Genomic DNA, 20,448 nt, shown 5'->3' on the forward strand with positions numbered 1-20,448 from the left:
CGAAAACGGACGAAAGAGCCAAATAAAGATATATCCGCTTTAAAATTTCTAAGCGCGTCATAGGGTTCTGTTGTATTACGTGTACTCAAAGGACGGACACCCGTATACATAGGACGGCGAGAAAATGCACGGAAATGAACTGGAAACCAGGAACCTCACCGTGAAAGCAGGACATCCGCTACTCAACACAGCAGGCGTGTTGCAGCTCTTCCGATGTTGGTATCTGAACATACTGTGCAGTCCTGCAACTCCTTGCAACTTCTGCGCTACCCAAGCAAAGCTTTCAATAACACAAAAGTTGGTAGCCAGTGGGCGGAAAACCAACGTGCGTGCACATAATCGCGATCCATAATTTAATGGTCGAAATAGTAGTGCAAGCTCGGAACATCAGTGTGGCGCAACCCTGCTAAGTAATAAATGTATGGACTCGAAAAAATATCCCTTAATATGTATGATTCAGCATATACAAGCTTCTTGAAAGGGACATTAAAGAGAAAAAATGATTTCTTCTGTATCAGCAAATTGCCCTTCTACAAATTGCCCTTCTACCACGATACCACGCTTCGCAAGACAGAAAAAACGCAATAACAAAACACCCTGTCGCAACGTCTTTTTAAATTTCCCGCACAAGTTCGCTCTGACGTCATGAGTTTTGACTGCGTCTTCTATGGCCTATAGTTTATTTTTTAGCAGTAAGGATAGACTACACTCAGTTCTAAATGAGCCAAAGATTGAACATTTACCCGCCGTGGTTGCTCAGTGGCTATGGTGTTAGGCTGCTGATCACGAGGTCGCGGGATCGAATCCCGGCCACGGCGGCCGCATTTCGATGGGGGCGAAAACACCCGTGTACTTAGATTTAGGTGCACGTTAAAGAACCCCAGGAGGTCGAAATTTCCGGAGTCCTCCACTACGGCGTGCCTCATAATCAGAAAGTGGTTTTGGCACGTAAAACCCCGTAATTTAATTTAATTGAACATTACGAATTTCGGGAACATTTACTATACCACCGCGGCCTAAATACGAAAAAAAAAAAAAAAACACATTGAAGTCTGTGACGTCATAGTGGCGTGCCGGTATCGGTGATTCGGCGCGAAATTAAAAGACAAACTTTGACCTTCATTTTCTCTTCTAATAGTCAACCTAGTGTTTAGAAATTAACGACAGCAGAGTTTTAAAGGAATGTTTCATCCATGTAAACCTGATTTAGTGTTTTGCTTTAGCGTCCCTTTAGTCTAAATAAAATGTTTTCCTATTAGTAAGCTGTTTAATTTAATTTTTAAAAAAACTTGGATCAGAACGCATCACATCTGATCGATAGTGTCAGATCGGATCGTCTTGCCTCGCAGAAGATGCGTTCGTTATGCATGTCTGCGGTAAGCAAGGCCAGTATTTGAGGAGGCCCACGTTTGAGGGCGCTGCAGCACTCCGGCTTGCGGTTGCGTTGTACATGGCATTGTAACGTGAGTTTAGGCACGAGGTCGCGAGATCAAAGCCCGGCCGCGGCGGCTGCATTTCCATGGGGGCGAAGTGCAAAACGGCCCGTGTCTCGTGCATTGGGGGCACGTTAAAGATCTCCTGCAGGTGTTCAAAATTAATCCAGAGTCCCCGGATATCTCATAATCAAATCGTGGTTTTGGCACGTAAAACCCCAGAATTCATTCATTCTTATTTTGCGGTCTCTTATTTTTTTTTCTTTCTTTCTTGGGGAAGAAAGGGTCCCATAAGACCTACGTTGCTTTAAAAGGCTGCTATCTGATGTCACTTGGCGAAATAATCCACAACATTTGCATTGATGCCTTCTCATCTAGGTAAGTAATGCAAAGTTAGCTAAACAAACTTAATAAAATAATGCTTTATACAGAATGAAAAAAAAAGAACAATGACTATAGCATGAGCAGCCTCATCACACATCGAGTGCCGTTTGCGTAAAGCTCACCGTTATTTTTAATTATTACTTAATTCTTCGCTTCATAGTTGGGACAGCCGGTACGCCACACAATATCAATCGTAGGATTATTGTGGTTTTCTGAACGACAAGACGCGCGAGACAACCATACACGCAGTGGAGTGGGTATCCATATCGATGTCTTTAAATAAAGCAGGTATCGGGCAGAACTGCTGTGCGAATATCAGCCTCAATAGCCATGAAGTTTGAAGCTGAAACAAAGTCTGTCGTGAGGCACGACAGTGTGTAGCTATTCTAGAGACACTGCAGACTGCAAAGTAAACTGCAGCACCGCAGTATGGCGCAGTAATATGCCCACACTGCAAAATAATTGCACCCTTAAATGTGAACAAGGGCATAAATGTGTCTTTTAATTCACATTCTTACCGCCTTTTTGGGAGTTAAGGGGAGAATTATAGACATATTTACACCATTGTTTAACATGAAGGGTGTATATTATTTTACAGTGCAAAAGAGCGGCACCTAATAGCGCCCTAGGCTATCCCCGTATCCTGACCGCAGTTTTCACCTGCAGGTTAACGACCGGCGAAGTGTTGTAATTTCGCAGGTTGAGTGGCCACAGTCTACTGCACGCAATATGTTGCACCAAGTTCATTGCCCCCTTTAAACAGCTTTATAATATCATATTTATATCATCGCAACGCGAACCAATAACGCGTTTTCAGGCTCTGTAACGTTCACGGTTGCTTCATGTGGAGCTATATGTTGAAATTCTTGGAAAGCAGGCGCTTTCCAAGAATTTCTCTGAAAAGCAGGTTTTACTTAAGAGCCGCGGAAAATGTGTGTCCATAAAGTGGGGAGTGCTGTACTTGCAACACTAATTCTTACATTCTGCAAGTTCCTTGGTCATACAAAAGGATTAAGCCCACATCACAAACTAATAGAAATGCAAAATGTGAAGTGCACATCAAATGTGTACCCATCTGTAAACATGTCTGAGAGGTAGAGAATAACGTTTGCATGTATTAGGCTGGGATATCTTCCTCGCATATGGTGGATCCCATAGTTCACGGCACCATTGTCTTGCGCAAACTCCATGGGCCCGTTGGATCAGTAATGGCGCTGTTTGGGCGCGTTGGTAAGACATATGACTTAAGAACTTAAAGCGCACAACCAGACGAGGACGCAGGAAAAAGACAAGACACACGAGCGCCAACTTGCAACGATTTATTGAGAACCGCAAAGCAGAATACAAAGACATGTCGTGGCCGTACATCGCGCAAGCGCATCCAGCAAAACAATCAGTGACGACGCAAGAAGTGCAATTCCTTCGAAGATAAAGTAGTCGACGGCTTGGACGCGTTCGGGTTTTCTAAAAGAAGACTTGTGAAAATCTCCATTCGCCAAAAGCACAGCCTTCGAGAACTGAGGCATGACGCATTGTGCAACAACGGAATGTAGCAATCTCGGAGGCCACGTAAACTAGGTGCATACGATTGAAGTTGGACAGCGCTTATTAAGATATGATGCCTTCGCGTAGTTTCATCCACTTGACATCTGTCAGCAGCCATGGTGCAGCGCATAGTTATTCTTACATTCACTTTTTCCTTCCTTTCGACGCTATATAAGTCGGATTATTTTCTACCATTCCAAGGGGCTCCTTCCTCGGGGTGTTCAGGCATTTTTTCTCATTTATATGCTGCGTTTTGTGTTTAAAGTGTTAGGTATTACCATAGAGTTTACTGCAAGTTATAATCACAATTCATACCATTGATTACGTATGTTACATGCCGTTCCATCCACTGTCTATGACACAAATTTTATTCGTTGAGAAAAGCATTTGCAAAATCCGCAGAAAAAGCGAGAGGACATGCAATCCGTGCGAGGCCGTCAAATGTTACTGTGGTTCCCCTGGTAAGAAGGCTTTGCCTTCAGGATATCGGCTGCGCCTACATGAAAGCTTTTCCGTATAACATGACAAACATGAAGTGGAGCGGTGCTTTGCAAAGTTGTCAGTTCTCTCTCTCGCATGCAGCGGATGTAGGGAGTTATCCACATGGTAGGAGGCGCTGCGCGCGAGTAGACAGAAACATAAACAGTCGAAAACGAAAGTGAGCGTTTTTGTTGCTGTCAACTCTGCGCTTACCGAGCCTCATCACCGCCCTGCTCGTTGCAGAGGTCCGTGCGCGCTTTTCGGATTACTTTTCTTCTATCAAGCAGATCGTAACACAACGAATTGAACCCAATGAGGCTAATAACTTCGGCAGCAGTCGCCGCGCTATGCGCCCTACTGGCGCTCAGTTCCGCGGCTCTCGTTGGAGCTCCGATGAAGCACGACCCGAAGGACTTCGAAAACTATCTTGACGAGGCTCACTTTGTGGCGGCGTCGCAGGTGGATGGCCGTGAATTCTACGACACCGTCGTCGAAATCCTCGAAGCCGAAACTCAGGTAAGCGCCGTAGTTGTTGGATTGATTGCCTGGAATCGCGGCGCGGTAGCAGCGCTGGTCCGCAATCGCGCGACCGACTGCATGGCGATTGCTCACGCACTTGCACGTGATTCGCGCATCGCGCAATCCTTTTGGACTGCAGTCAAGTGGAGGACGAGACGACAAAGAAAAAGGCGCAGTCATCGCTGAACGAGCAACGCTGGTGAAAAACTTGCTCTGTAAAGAAAGCTTTCGGTGCGGTTTGGAGCTTTACCAGCTCTTACATACGACACGCGTTGAATGCTCGCATGTATGCAACCAAAATTAAAAAAAAAGCGCAAGTACTGCGCGTATTCGCTACGTTAATTTAGTGAACTTGAACGTCAGCGAGCCTGATGCGCGCACGCGTTCTTTTGTGACATTTGTGACGGATTCTAATTAATACTCGAATTCCGTTACAATTAATCCCCGTAAGAATAGTTATGCACGTTATTTAGAACATCCTTAACGTGCGTTATGAGATATAACATGGCATTGTCTTTTCTCCTGGCAGCCAGGAAAATTTCTGAATCGAATTTCTCCAGGCGCTCAGCCCCTATTGGCTCAATCGGAAGGTTAGGTTAGGTTAGGGAACACCTGCAGGCTCTCAGGCACATCTGCAGGCAGTTTTTACCGGCAGTTTGTCACGTGACTTCCGAACGCCAATAGGGAGTGAGTGCCATATAACATTACAACACACACACACACAGCATGTGCTATATATATATATATATATATATATATATATATATATATATATATATATATAGCACATGCATGCATGCTCTTCACATATATTCGGTAACCCATCATAACATAAAAAGAAGAAATGCCTTACCCCGAAAAGTTAACACATATATAGTTGGTCACACAAATATTGTCTGAATTCCTTGGTTGTACATTGTTCATATGAAAAAAACAGAGCTCTGTCTTATTTGTAAACGGTGCAGCGCATGTTTGCTTTAACTGCAGTGGCATGATCCAGGTATCTCTCAGCTACAAGTTGATAGACAGGGCCTTCATGATAACTGACTCGAGAGGCACGCGTGATGTTGAAAGCCACTGCAGAGCTCGGTGCAGTGGCTATGCCGGAAATAACTCGCGCTGGCATCAGTGCGCTTTGTGCAGCTTTCTGATTGCAGTTACTGCGCACATTATCCCTCCCACAACGCTTGATATATATATATTTGTTCATTATTTCAATCTTGAAGAAGCCTTTGTTGAACTGTAATCGCATATGTTTGTGCTTTTTGATTTGCCACCTCGTTTTCCATTCCTCTTTTTGAGGCATAATAGTGTGACTTGAATGAGATAAACTATGATTGGTTTGTAAAGCACTGGTTGTCTGTGATGACAAGGCTATGAGAATGGTGGAGGATGATAAGCTGGTGAGCAGAGATCAGCTCATCTTGCCAGGCATTTGTTAACCAAAGAAACTGAAGTTATCAGCTTATGACCAATCCCCCGTAGTGGGTATGTGCCATCATAGAAACCGAACCAACTCAAACCAAATGACCAGTTCTCTGCCTCCCACCATACTTATAATTTCTCCTCGCCGATAGTAAGCAGAATAAATACATGTTTCTACATGATGCTTATAATTCGGATCTCTATGGAGGATTGAAGTTGCTTGGACTAGTAAAAAAAGTTTGCTGTCGTCATGCTATGTGTTCACGGCAACTCGGAAGTCTGGAGAGCCATACTTAATGCAGAAAGCTGTTTTTAGTTGGAACTTAGGCATCCGAGGTCTTTTTAGCGTCCCAAGGGAGAAAAGAAATAAGCAGGGAGCATGTTTTTGAGCATTTGAGTATGTTTCCATGTGAATTCCATGTGGGGGTGTAGTTTTCAGTGCAGTAAAATTGCAAGTGAAGATCAGTGCCTTTCCTGTGCTGTCCTCTTTTCTCTGTTCTTCTACGGTAGTTCCATTTTTTTCTCTTCTGAAGTGCTTGGATGTTAAGAACACTGTTAAGCAACAAAACAAGCAATAGCAGTTGCCACATCTACAAATGCACATGTATATGCCAAACAGCTCTGGGTGTGCGTCACACAACCCAGTCAAAATTTACATGCCTGTGAAAGTGAGACATGTTTTGGGTGTAGTACACGAAGGGTGGCACCCTGTATCTCATCATTCCAGTATGGGCTCTCATGAGGTGGAGACGCCAGATATTTCCTGCCCGTCTGGTTGATTTACTGGAGCGATGCCACACCCGAGAGCTTCCTGCTTTCGTGTGTCGCAGGCTTGTTCTCTTGCCAGTTCTTATTATTTTAGTTTTCTCTCTTAGCCCCCACTTTTTTTTGTTGTTGTTGCTGGTTTCTGGATTAAGCACGTGCGCATTCCTTTCCACAAGAGTTTTTTTTTTTTTGCATGAGCTACGGTTCCATTTCTTTTTCTTCACTCGTGCATATCGAATAGTGCAGTGGCATCATAACACACCACACCCAGCATGTGCATAAATACATCAACTACAGCCATATGCAAGGGCAGCTTTTCCCTTTTCTTTTATTAACTTACTTTCAGTTGGAATTCTTTTTTCAGTTCTTTGTTCCGTTTCTTCTTTATGGTGATGACAGTAATAATAAGACAAATAGCAGCTTTATTCAACAATTTGTCGAATTTAATAGAACAGTATGTTGAAAAGTGACACGAGGTGTTGCCAAGGACACTGAGAGAGATGTTGTGCTTGATGAAATGCTGGGCATGCTTACTTGGCTGATAGCCTGGCATGGCACTCCAGCTGCAGGGGGATAATTATCGGTATACAGAGTGGTCGCACAAACAGCACATGCATCCGTAGGCATGTACAACACACACTCGAACTGTTCATAAAGATACATTAAGACCTGCAGTTTTCAAAAATATCGGAAGTGCTCTTGTTGCGGGCAATCTGCAAGCAAAGTTTCTTTCTTCGTTAGCCAAGAATCTCCCGCAGATTGAAGCCCAAGTTGTGATACAAATGCCACACCGCGTTCAGAGATTGTCTGTCTGACAACCATTGGCTGCGCTCACGTAAAAAGTGCTGCGAGTCCCTCAGAATCATCGCACAGTAAGCATGCTGGCAAGTCTAATAACCAAAGTTTCTGTTTAATGTAGTTGGTGCAAACCACGTTGAGGCTGATGCGGGGAAGGCCTGGCCTTGCTGACTGAGGCCTCACAGCATGCCAAACTTGCAAGATGGATTAATCTTGTGACAAGTTTTGTGTGGAAGGTTTGCGTCTTATTACATGGCGTTGTGAATGCCAAATGACAGCACTGCCCCGCCAATCCACATCTTCCAGTACTGCTGGATACATCTGTACTAATACTGCAGCTCTATTATAAAAACACATCTCTTTAGAGCTATAGCGCTATGGGCTTTATAGCACTATAGACACAGAAACTTAAAGAATACAACCAGTTTATCTTTTTTCCCCCCAAAGATGGGCGCTTACTTCAGTGTGCATACGCAAGCATTTCGCACACTTCGTTGCCACTCACCTACTAGTTATCTGGACATGACACATCGATGGCAAAGTCTAACTATTTGTTTGGCTAGTTATTGGTTTGTCATGGCCTGCAAACAGTGCCACTTAGATTTCAGTGCTTCCTTAAGAAACCCGGGTGGCTTAAATAAATTTGTAGCCCCCCTCCCTCCACTAAGCTTGTGTGTTGCTCTGGGATGCTAAACCCCATAATCTAATTTAAAACTTTTCTGTTGAAGTGTCGCTCTATAGCGTAAATAATTATTGCAACTAACATGGTCAAATGCATTTCCCCTTCTTTCTTTTTCGTCGTCCACAGGTTGTCTCGGGAGTCATCATCAGGCTCAAGATGAAGATGACGGAATCAGTTTGTAAGGTGTCGAAAGGAAACTACACCAGGGAGCTTTGCACTGCAAAAAAAGGGAAGGTGAGGTGTAACATGGCCTTTTGCTGGATTTTTCTTGCACGTGGGTTGCCTTGGGGCATAATACGAAATGTAATATGAAAGCATGGAGGCCCATTTCATGTACGTACTGCAATGACAGCTTGTAAAATGCATAAGCCGGCCATCACTCACCCGTCATAAGCCATCACTCACACCCGTCAGGGTAATCAGTTTTTAACATCCCTGAATGCATTTTTAGGAGCTATAATTTTACCATAGCTTTATATATAGCTTGACCCAGGATCTTACTTAAATTCCCAGTATAGTTATTATTCCTTGCTCTAACCAAAACAAAGGTTACATTTGATTTCCTCACTATAATAATATAAAGCATCACACTTGCATCCTTTGTGTATGCTGTGTATATTATGTATTTATGTGTATGTCTGTGATTCACTTTTGATTTTATTGACATTGGAGCATCATCATATTCTTTTATACTGGTTTGCCTGTGCAACTGAATAGTGTCACGGATTGCAAGTACTTGGTGCAGTATTTTCTACACAAGTGCATCAGCCTATTTTCTCTTTCTTCATGAAGGGACTATAGATACCCCAAAAAATCACGTTATCTATCTGTTGTACTCTTTAATTCCTCAATGTGTTAAACTATGAATTTGAGGATTCCTTTTCTTCTGCTTCCTGTATTTTTCCTGGCATTTCTTTCTTCTACATACCACAGTGTCTTATTTATAGAAGCGCTGCATGTTTAATTCATGGTTCCAATCCAAGTGGAATGCAAGACCATAAGTGTACTGGGCTTTGTTTGTATAGAAAAGAACCTCAGGCAGCTTAAATTATAATAGATACATCTCTCTGTGGCACATCTCAAAACCCATGTTTTACTTTGGCATGGTAAATGCAATCAATCAATCAATCAATCAATCAATCAATCAATCAATCAATCAATCAATCAATCAATCAATCAATCAATCAATCAATCAATCAATCAATCAATCAATCAATCAATCAATCAATCAATCAATCAATCAATCAATCAATCAATCAATCAATCAATCAATCAATCAATCAATCAATCAATCAATCAATCCTGTTTTTCACTTGCATATACTCAACTGCCATTGTTTTTCTGCAGCCAGTGAAGATCTGTGAAGCTGAAATCTACAGCAGAGCATGGGAGAACTACCGGAATGTCAACTCATTCACATGCGAAGCAGTATGCATACTTTTCTTTGCCGGGCCGTTTTCTTTTCTTTTTTTACTTGCATCATGCTTTCCTTTCTTCTGAAATTTTATAGCCACATATTTGGTTATGCAGCTCTTATCTGTATCTATATTTGTATATAATACCAGTATGATTCAGGTTTTCATTATTTGACTCAATTTTTCCAAACTCGGCATTGTGATTTCCTAGACCTCACTAAGCTGGCAGTCACTCCAGGCCATGCGTCTATGACAGTGAAACGTCGTTGACGGATTTCGAAAAAGCAAATGCAAAAAAAACATGTCTGAAAAGACCCAATATGTGCAAATTACCATCTGAATTGGGCATTTTCACTGTTCTCCACTGGGAACATATAAACCAGGAACAAGTTAATGAAGATTCTGCTATATCCGTAGTATCTTGCCTCCTCGTTATCTTTGAAGAATTGGCATTTTAGGAAGCTTTACGCATTTATCACGAATAACATGTGTGAGATTACAAAAAGTGTCACCGTTATTGTTGTGTTTTAAAAGTATGATTCCCACACTAGAATCCTTTTCATCTATCAACAAAAGCACTGTCCGTAGGAGGGAACAAGTCCTATTACCTTACCTCTTTTTATTATAACCAGTGCTGCTGCTCAAGCAGCTTTTACTAAATTCCTCTGAATGCATTTGACTGCCTTCTTTAGCTTTTGGTGCACGTGATAAATGAAGCTTTTGGAGTAGCTCTTAAAATTTCTTTTGCTTTCATTGCTCTTGATGTGGCTGATGTATCTCCATCATATACATATGACTGCTGTCTGCGTTGGAATAGCATCCTTGTATTGCTGCGCAATGCTGTTGTCATTTATTCAAGTTCTTAAGCTGCCCAACATTTTACACTGAAAACATACATTGCTATTGCTCTGTATTATTTTTCTGTTCTATTTATTTACTTCCTTGGGCCGCAGAGTGTTCTGTATTTACCACTGTAGTGTGTTCATTTTATTGTTTGAGCAACTGCTGCCTCCGCTGTTGTAATGCTTGATTGGCACTGGTGGATAGGGCATACGTAAATAATCAAGTGAAATTCCAAGTTCTAGTGCTTGCACCTGTGAGTAATGCTTGTCACAAGTAAGTCGGTTCCTGCGCTGTAATTGGTACTTTGTAAGTGAAGGCGTTGCCTATTGACCTGCATTTTCTCCGACGAAGTAAAAATTTACTGCTTTCCACTTCAGGCTATGTCGATCGTCACAAGGATATCGGGTGTTGTAGATCCCAAGGTGCGTATTGAATTGCTGCCAACTGTTACAAGTTTATCATAAAATACCCTGTTTCTGGAGCTTGGTTGTGGTTGTCATATTGACGCTACTAAATTTATGATTCTTCATTTGCATATAGCTTAGGTCAGAACTGATTTTGAGAGAGTACATATACAGTCACCCACTGATTTTTCAAAGCCTGATTTTTTGGACCAAGCAGTGCCATCTTATCACACCAAACCAATGTATAACGGCAACTGAAATTTTTTGCTGCCATTATGCGAAAATTTTATGAAACACTTCATGAATGTCTCTGTTGTCTGGGGCACAGGTAATCCTTACTACATTATACAGCATAATGGCACAGCATCCCTATGGAACGAAGTCTGCAGATTTTTCAATAAACGGCCAACATCTCAACTAACAAAACAACTTTTAAAGTTTTTCGCTAAGTTTTAGTACATTTTGTGATTACCTTATTGTATTTTGTGTTAAGTTGTAAAAAATCATGTTGCTGCTCTTATTGATATCCATAGCAACCATAAAAGGTTATGTCTTCTACAATTGCACGAGTCCTTCTGCTGAAATAAGTTATCTTCAAGTATGAAACGTTGATAGGTTGCAGATTTGTATTGCTTACACTGCAAAAGATTGTGGATATTTAAATATGTGGCTAGCACGCAATAGTTTAGAAAACAGATTACTCCAAAGACAAGTGGGCATCTGTGTATTACTGTACATTGTTTCATCACATCTGCTCCCCCTTGCTTTTCCAACTGAAGCTTGCAGAAACTCATATCCTCAAAATAAATTGGTGAAAGACGCAGCAGTCAAGAATTGTCTTCTCAAAGACTTTGTTTGGTTAATTTGTGGTAATTAAAATGTGTACGTAATTCAGTAATCTGTTTAATTCATGCAAAGCTAAAAATTTTGATTTGCCCAGTGCAATTTGGGACAGTATAATTCAAACAAGGCCTTAGGTTAACTTAAAGCTCTCATGCTTCTGATGGCAGTGTAATGTGGTCAAAATGACTCGACTGGAAGGAAGTCAGTATACACGACTAATTATCAAAGGATACAGTCAAAGCTTGTTATAACAATGTCACATTTGACGCGAAAATACTTTCATTATTTTGGTATTTGCTGATATCATTGAGAAGCATTTTAGACTTACTTTATACTAGGTAATTTGTTATATCTGTGTTCATTAAAACAAGGATTGACTAATTTATACTTTGCTGCCACTATGAGATGGTGCCGCATATAGAAATGCGACCAGTTTGTAGATCCATTCATATACCTGTTGTTGTGGTTTTAAATCTGTTTTATGAGCACAGAAGAGTGTGTATCTGTCTATATAATTATGTACTCGTATAACACTGTTTTTAAACTATATCACGTTCAACTTCAGATAGTTCATTTCTGATATTTCAAACAAACATTTGTGTGCTCCTTAGCATTTGAATTTACATGGGTAGAATACGATTGTGCATGATTAGGCAGGCACCTACGAATATGGTTGTTTGCTTTTTCTCCAGGACCTAACTTTTGCCTACCTGTCGAAACACCTGAAGCTGTCGCAAGAAAGGTCCCTCTTCAGTGTCTTCGCCCGCACGTACAACAAAACATACAAGGACAAAGAAGGTTGGGAGTAACTTGATTTCGCATTTTAAGGGATTGCTGATATAAATGTTTTCGACTCTTCATTTCTTGCATTAAATGAAGGCCTGAAACATTGAAACGACTTAAAAAGTACTAGGAAGCTTTAGAATGCCCTAAATAATTAAAAAAAGATAGCTTTTCTACAACCACTTTTGGTTTTGTTTCCATGAAGGTGACTGTGCCATGACCTCACGAAGCAGAAGGTAGACACATAGCACCAGCAGGAAATTGTAAGGTTTTGACACTTCCTCCAGCTTGCTTGGTCATCTGTAAGGCTGCTACATCGGGCCTCGCGAAGAGCAGTAGCATAGAGGCGACCGAGGGAGCAGGAGTGAGTACTCAATGTCGTGATGTCCTGCTCTCGCGGGACCACCTTCTGCATCATGATGCCAAAACGCAGTCTCCTGGGAAACGAAACGAGAACTGGCTGCAGCAAAGCCATTATATCAAATAATTTAGGGCACCACATGGCTTGCCAGTATGTTTTATAGGAACTGGAGGTTTAAAAGCTTCAGTTAACGCAAGAAAATTGAGTAAAAAATATTATGTCGGTGCACCTTTAGTATAAACGTTATTTCAAAGCTGCTCAGCAAACTGATAGTACAGTCGTGACAGGCGCTGGTTGCTGCTGGGTGCTTTGAAACTGCCTTATCAGTTTTAAGATGACCCAGTTCATTTATTTTGCTGGAGGTACTGCTTAGCTGTGATATGCAATGTGGTCAATCACTGTCATGTTAATTGGTGTGTAACAGCAAGCACAAAAAAGCATTGGATATTTCAAGAAGCTGAAGAAAAAACAGTATATAATAGTGAATGAAATTGTGAAATTTACATAAAAATAAAAATGGGTTGTAACACACATGGCAGGTGTATCAGCAACTTACTGCTATTCTTGAATAGAAAAGTGCGCAGTCAGTGCATGCGACTGGTACTGATATATGCGGCAGAAACTTGAAAAAAAAAAAAAAAAAGACAGAAAGAAAACAACCTAAGAACCACGTAGCAAGCTGTGGAACGAAAAAAATAATAGGTCTAACGTTAAGAGACAGGTGGACAGTGGTTTGAATTAGAGAGCAAATGGGGTAGTGCATATTGGGGAGAAATGGAACTGGACCAGTTGTGTAATGTGAAGAATAGATAAACAGTGGTCTGTTCAGAGGTACTTGCTTTACTTGGTATTGGTGCTATTTGGGAAGGGAAACTCAGTCGAAAGCAGCAGAGGGTAGGTGGTGTGAGGAAATTAGAAACGTCGCAGGCATGGGGTGAAGTCAGCTGAAGCAAGACAGAGGTAACTGGAGATCTTTGGGAGAGACCTTCGGCCTAGAATGGAGACAAGTTAGGCTTTTGATGACAGTGATGCTGAGTGTCTTTGAACAACTGACTGTATCTCAAGCCGTGCTTCTTTTCTTTTTGTCCCCAGAGCAAGAAGCTCGGTTCATGATTTTCAAGAACAACTTGAAGAGAATTGCACTTTTCAACAGACTCGAAGAGGGGACTGCACATTATGGCCTCACGGAGTTCTCTGACTTGTCACGTAAGACATCTGATATTTTTCACCCTTTTAGTACCTGGCCATTGTATCTTTACGATGGTAAAATCTTTCTCTGTGTTCACTTTCTTTTGAAGGATTGGCCGACAGTGCCTACGCATGTTTGCCTTGTAGCAATGTGAGAGAGAACTGATTATTAGCAAAAAAAGAAGAAAAACAAAATGGTCGCTGTTCAGTTTGCTTTTTTTTATGCATCTGTAGAAAGTATTATAATACACCCATTGTCAACTTGTCATTATAAATTTTAAGCTATGTCATTAAACTGCATAGACACAAAAAAGAAAGCCAGTGCCACCACCCACAAGTCACCCGCTGCAAACCATACGAATGTACATTTGCCAGAGGGCATAATTTGCATGTACTGTAAACTAAATGTGTTCCCTTTAACCGTGGACTGCAGTGTTGCACATTGCAAATGCAGCTTCCACTGCATTTGCAAGCAGAAGTTCTGAATGTGAGACATTTGTACCGCAGCGAGTGAGTTTGAGCGCCACTACCTTGGCTTGAAGAAGGATCTCGCTGAGCACAAAGAAGAGGTCAAGCCGATCAAAGTTGGACCCGTGAACGAACCGCTACCAGACCTTTTCGACTGGAGAACCAAGGGAGCTGTGACTGAAGTGAAGAACCAGGTAAACACGGTGAAGTTGATTTAGTACGTAACTCTTTAGGTGTGTGCACGAACAACGATCACAGGAGACCCAGAAGTCTTCAGAAATTTAGAAATGGGTTTGTGTGAGAAGGATACAGTAAACTGAGGGGTTCATTTTTTTTGTTAATTGCAGCCATATAAAGCTGACAACAAAGCGAGGGAAAGCACAGGGGAAATTTTGCAGGCACTTTGAAGTTGTGAATGGCAGCCTACTGATGGTTATTTAAAAGAACAGTACGTATACTCGCGCTATTCCGTTAGCACCTAATTCGTCAAATAAGAAATAACAGTTCAATGAAATTTTCAGCAAAAATAAATTTTCTTTATTCCACATCCGTGTCCCTTTGAACTTAGAGAATCAAAATTACTGCCACGACAATGTTCATGATGGGCACATTTTCGATTCAAGTATGTTTTCCTAAAGCAAGCCTCAACCCCCTCCACCTCCAGAGAGAGAAAAGTCGTTCTTGAGAGCTATCTCTGTGAGTCTTGACGCTAACTAAGTGTTGACAACCGAATAAAATGCAAATATCAACAGTCTTTGAATGTCCCTAAATATAGCATTGGAAACAGCCATGAAACAGGCTATCGTCAGTGCCAGCTTCATCGCTGGTATCATCACAAGATGGCTTCAGAATAAGCTCATCATAGCAAGCATTGTGAGACATCTGGTAGCTGCCAGGGTGCTCTCGTCAATAAGGGTGTAGTAACCCTGCCCGAAGTGAAAGGACTTGGGGATAGTAAAGGAAAGCTTAATGAATCCGTGGTGGAGAATAATAAAGGACGACTGGAGCATTGGTGACAAAAAGCAGGGAACATCAAGAACAGATCTTAGGACAATTGATTTATTTAAGATCAAGGATTTGTTAGTGCAAACCATTTGTCTTAGAGACCAAAAACAGACGCAGAAGAAAAGTAAAGGTGATGAGCATGGGGGCGTACATCACCACCCTGTTTCAAAGGGGACACTCCTAACATTCATCCATCAATCCAGCAGCAGTCGGCTCGCATACTGCTTCATGCCACTGTGTCACCTCTGTGTATTGTAACACCATCTGAGAAGCTCAATACTCAGCCTTGCTGTCGCTTCCTGTGCTCCATCCTTGGGATTAAATCGCCAATTTTTCTTTTTCATTTACATCCAGGGCGCATGCGGCTCCTGCTGGGCGTTCTCGGTGACAGGCAACGTGGAAGGCCAGTGGTTCCTGTCGCGCAACAAACTGCTCTCACTGTCAGAACAGGGTAATGCTTTACCCACAGGCCTTTGAATCATGCCATCCCCTCAAGAAGTTCAATGGGCCTCCATTTATTTGTGTCCCACTTTGACATGGTTTGTTAATTGTATGTGCATGTGTGTGCGTGGTTAATGAGATGCAGTTGACTTCTCTTAGTTCGACCTCAGGTGGGCCTGAGGGAAATTACTTAGTTATCTAAAGGAACCAATCAAAATCATAGGTAACATAATACCTCAACATACGGCTGCTTTTGGAAGCTTTCTGGTCAAATTTGTGGAACGAAAGCATGCATTGTAATTAGTCTCATTATTTCTCATTTCTTATGAATTCTCAATTTATTGTGAGCTGCAATTCTCGCTTCAAAATCTGCCGAAGGCGGGTTGAAAAAATCAATGTTTTTGACAGAAAGTAATGTAGCTTTGATGCACTTACTGTTCCTTAGCACCGTGAAAACAGATGTTGCAGCTATTTGTATTTGCAAGTGTTTGCATGTTGACTAATCAATTTTGAATTGTCCTTACAGGACAATTCGAAATTGTCCAGCATGAGGGGGGATATCGAACATGTCGAGGACACTGCTTGGGCAACATTGGAAGAAAGCAGAGCAATTAGACGCAGAGTGGGAAATTACCAGAGGCAGTGAAAATTTCATGTGGCAGGAACTTCAGGGGCAATCCTTAGGACATGATCAAAGTTTTGCTGATTGAGGTTCTCATTGCTTGCTGTGGAATAAAACATTGCCCGTTTGTGAATTAATATAGGCCCATGCATTGAAAGAAAACATCACAGAGTCACTTAAAAGGAACGTGCTGAAGAAATATTGAAAGTTGTGGTTGCTTTGGCAGTGTCCATAGGAAATTTCGAAGCTCCCATTGAAGCCTGCAAAGCCCTCCTTTGAACAGCAAAATAAACTTGAGAAATGTTGCCACGAGCAAATGGCTAAATATTCCTGCTTGAAGCTTTTCACGCGCATGCAGGAGACCCTTTATACTTCCAAATCGGCCCTTGTAAATATGCTTCCGAGTTCAGAAGCGTTAATTTGCGAGTGTTTATTGTAAGCGGCCATGCGTTTGTTCCAACAGCTGCAGCTCGGCGAAGTGCATAGAGATGAAGTGGGTGCATGAGCACTGCAGAAAAATTCAAATTTTCGATACTTGAAGGACTTCTGCTGTAAGGTACTGTGAGAAGAACAAAGGACAAACAAGTGCACAGGCTTGTCGAGTGCTTCCCGACATCTGACCAGATGCAGCATTTTTCAATGTTGGCAGCAGCCCAACACATGACCGTAATGGGTTAAAGCTAGAGGTATATTGTTTGTTGTTAGAAAATTATGTGTGTGTGTCACAAGTTGCAGACCGATGAATGAATATCTTGTTTTTGTGCACTCTCTTTCTCTGATACGGTGTCATCATTTTGCGCCATTTTTTTTGCAGCATTTCGAACACCGAACTTGCCAATTCCATCATACTGCTGTCATCTCATGATTGTATCTTTCTTGCTTATATTGTTGTTTGTTTCGTCGCAGAACTTGTTGACTGTGATCATGGAGACAATGGATGCAAAGGTGGCTACATGGGTCAAGCTCTGAAGGCCGTTATTGAAATGGGTATGATTATTGCTGCAACACTTTTGCATTTAAGAAAAAAAAGTATTGATATGCACTACAGTCGAACCCGGCTATATTGAACTCTCAAAAAGATGCCTATCAGTTCAACATAGAGCATAATTTGACATAAGCCTGCTAAGTAATTGGATGTCATAAAAGCACATATCATTTACAATATCACTTTGTTGATGAAACTAGCTTAGTTTCGCGTGAAATAGTCCTGCATTTTCTTCTGCTTGGGCAATTTCGCTGCCTGCGACGCATGCACTTTTCCACATTGTCTAAGGAGTTGGAGCAGCTGAGGCTGCAACCTTCCACATTCACACAGAAGCACTGGACTAGTGCGGGCGCGCCAGTCACTTCGGAGGATGTGGACAAAGGACCGTCGTTGCTTTCCTCAGTGTGCCCACTTTCACTTGTGCTCGGTGTGATGTCGGCAATGTAGTCTTCGTTTTCGGGCTTTCCCGTGGTCGCGACACCATCATTTTCACTCGCAAACTCGTCCACCGTTGATTCGTCAACAGCTTCCGGAAATTCTGACAGCTCGCTCCAAACTTCGGCAACACTGGCAACGGCTTCATTGCATTCATCAGAATTTACAGTCATCACCGAGCACGCGGAAGCCGGCATGGCTGAAGCAGTTTTGGATGAACCACTCATACACAGCCGTACGTAGTACATGTCGGGCGCCACAGACACCGGGTCACGTGTTTGGCCGCTTTAGCCCTAATCTCCCCCCTATTCTTCAAGATCGTGCTGAGAGTGCTCCTTGGAATCTTGCATGCTGCGGGGGCATCCAACTTCTTGCCGCGTTCGACCCAATTTATGATTTCAAGCTTCACGACAAAAGGCGAATTTTGCCACTTCATCACGGCAACACTGTGGGAGAAGACCCACAAGGCACACACACAATGAACCAGAAAAAGCAGCGAGACAACTCACACTTTTGCCATCTTGCGCGATGAGGGCACAAGAGCCTTTGATTGGCTGTCTGAGCAAGCGCTGCGGGCGGGCCAGGATCATTTTTTGCAGTGTCGACGGCTCACCCGAGGCAGCGCAGTCCTATACCGTGTCCAGAAATTGTTCGATACATAGAATAATTCGATGTAACTTGGTTCGATATAGTCGGGTTCAACTGTACATCAGTGCCTTGCTTCCACTGATAGTCCAATTTACACTTTACTGTGTATATGGCCAGGAAAATACGTGTTGATGTGCAGCAGCCATGCATGACATTTCTGAGAGCAGTTCTCACTGCAGTGGCTGATATGCTAGATTCTTTCAGCTCTCAATCAGTCTGTAAGCAACTCCACAGAACTAGCTATTTTACACAGCCTCCAAGGTTGCTTCGAGTATCTGTGTGGAAATCGCCTAAGCATTTCTTCAATACTGGTAACAATAGTAAAGCACCAGCAATATAGAAAGTAAGAATTTTGTTAGGGCACATCTTTAATTATGACCAATTTAGCTAAAGTGAATACATATGCAGTTTTTCTTTTTTTCAGGGCCTAATTTTCCAAGGCACCTGATTATTCGAACTTACTCCCTGTACCATCATGCAGTCTGTAGAACCTGTGAATAACAGTAACTGAAATTTAGGCTGCTGTGTTGTGAATATCTTGGGAATAAACTTCCAGAATATTTTTGTTTCTCGGTGGTGTAGATCGTTTTAGCTGGGACTATAACTGTGCTTGCTCACAGTACTCCTGCAGAACAAAGCCTGGGAATTTTTAAAAGAAGCAGTCAACATGTTGAGTAATAAAACAATATTTAGTAACTTTCACCAAGTTTCAATACTTCTTTAGTTAGAGCATCTTTGAAATTTATTGGTTGATAAGTCTGGAACAATAATAAGAGAGAGAGAGAGAGACCACAATATGCCTTCTTAACGAAGCCAGGCCAAGTCACAGAAAAATGCATGTACATTTAGATGCCTGTATGACAAAGACATTGTAGTCGTCTTCGCTGTTCATAGCGCATACGGAAGATAGAAATTCAACCGGGACAAATGTAGTCCTTAGTTAAGCAGGATATTTTGTTTTAGAGGTGCTCCTGTAATTGCAGTGGTAGTAGAACGACAGCAGTGCTGCAGTTTCCGTCCAGTAATGATGGCATGAAACTTTGGCACCGAAGTTTAATCTTTGGCTGCCTCAATGGCATCCCTTTTCTCCTCTCTCTTCTTTTTTTTTGCCCTTTTATTTGATCTGATGGAGGTGAATGCAAATTGTGATTGAAGCAATCTTGTTTCGTTTATTTTTCTTAGGAGGCCTGGAGACCGAGTCTGAATACCCTTACCAAGGTGTAGACGGTACATGCGAGTTCAACAAGACTGAGACCAAGGCCCATGTGCAGAGCTTTGTGGGCTTGCCTCAGAATGAAACCGGTGAGAATGCAGTAAATTTTTGTGACCTTCTCATTAATTAATTAACTAAAGAATTAATCCTTTCTTTCTTTCTTTCTTTCTTTCCTGCTTGCTTGCTTGCTCTAGTGATGTTACATGTCCAGGCATGAACTTGCAGGATTCATAAGCTTGCACCTTTCTTCAAAAAGATGCAAACAAATGGGCCAATTTCCAGTAAAACCAGAAAAATGTTGAACGTTCGAAGCTTGTGCACAATGAAATTTGAATGCCAAAATTTCATTAATCTACTTTGTCATTAGCCATAACTTAACTTCATGGTTCTGCCTTCAGAACACAGCAAGTATAGTCCGTTACCATGTTGACATCATGGGCAACTAAGAATGATCCGAATCATGTCGAAGCCACCTATCACATCCCACGAGTTTGTCTTCTAGTCATGTTTTGCACCTCAGGTATCAGTATCGTTGATTTTGCATATGCTGTTGATGATGGCCGCACTGGCGATTTTGTTGTGGACTGTGGTTTCTTCATCTGCATGAACGAAGTCGGCTATATTGAAGCCATCCAAAGCCACATTGTCTCCAGCAAAAAGCGTGCCATGCATCAGTCAGTGATGCTGGCACTATGCCGACTGCACTAGCATGATCTGGGTCTTCAGGCAAATCACCCGGCCACGCGGAATCCTTGCATGATGC

At 42.1% G+C, this 20,448-nt stretch overlaps 1 protein-coding gene across 2 annotated transcripts in view; it reads left to right on the plus strand.

Annotated features, from left to right (window-relative positions):
* Nucleotides 1-3,983: 3,983 nt before the first annotated feature.
* CtsF (Cathepsin F) overlaps nucleotides 3,984-20,448 on the plus strand; it is a 29,184-nt gene continuing 12,719 nt past the window's right edge. Inside the window, exons 1-10 of one of the 2 annotated variants that reach the window (XM_050180587.3) lie at nucleotides 3,984-4,358; nucleotides 8,158-8,265; nucleotides 9,379-9,459; nucleotides 10,667-10,711; nucleotides 12,229-12,334; nucleotides 13,773-13,886; nucleotides 14,376-14,530; nucleotides 15,696-15,792; nucleotides 17,311-17,391; nucleotides 19,655-19,774. In XM_050180587.3, coding sequence (XP_050036544.1) covers nucleotides 4,155-4,358; nucleotides 8,158-8,265; nucleotides 9,379-9,459; nucleotides 10,667-10,711; nucleotides 12,229-12,334; nucleotides 13,773-13,886; nucleotides 14,376-14,530; nucleotides 15,696-15,792; nucleotides 17,311-17,391; nucleotides 19,655-19,774 — 1,111 coding nt within the window. In that variant the 5' untranslated portion in view covers nucleotides 3,984-4,154. Of the gene's footprint in view, nucleotides 4,359-4,568; nucleotides 4,593-8,157; nucleotides 8,266-9,378; nucleotides 9,460-10,666; nucleotides 10,712-12,228; nucleotides 12,335-13,772; nucleotides 13,887-14,375; nucleotides 14,531-15,695; nucleotides 15,793-17,310; nucleotides 17,392-19,654; nucleotides 19,775-20,448 lie in introns of those variants that run through there. The other variant, XM_055071906.2, reaches the window with a different exon arrangement.

The sequence above is a fragment of the Dermacentor andersoni genome, chromosome 7 (genome assembly GCF_023375885.2).
Source record: "Dermacentor andersoni chromosome 7, qqDerAnde1_hic_scaffold, whole genome shotgun sequence".
Taxonomy (NCBI): domain Eukaryota; kingdom Metazoa; phylum Arthropoda; class Arachnida; order Ixodida; family Ixodidae; genus Dermacentor; species Dermacentor andersoni.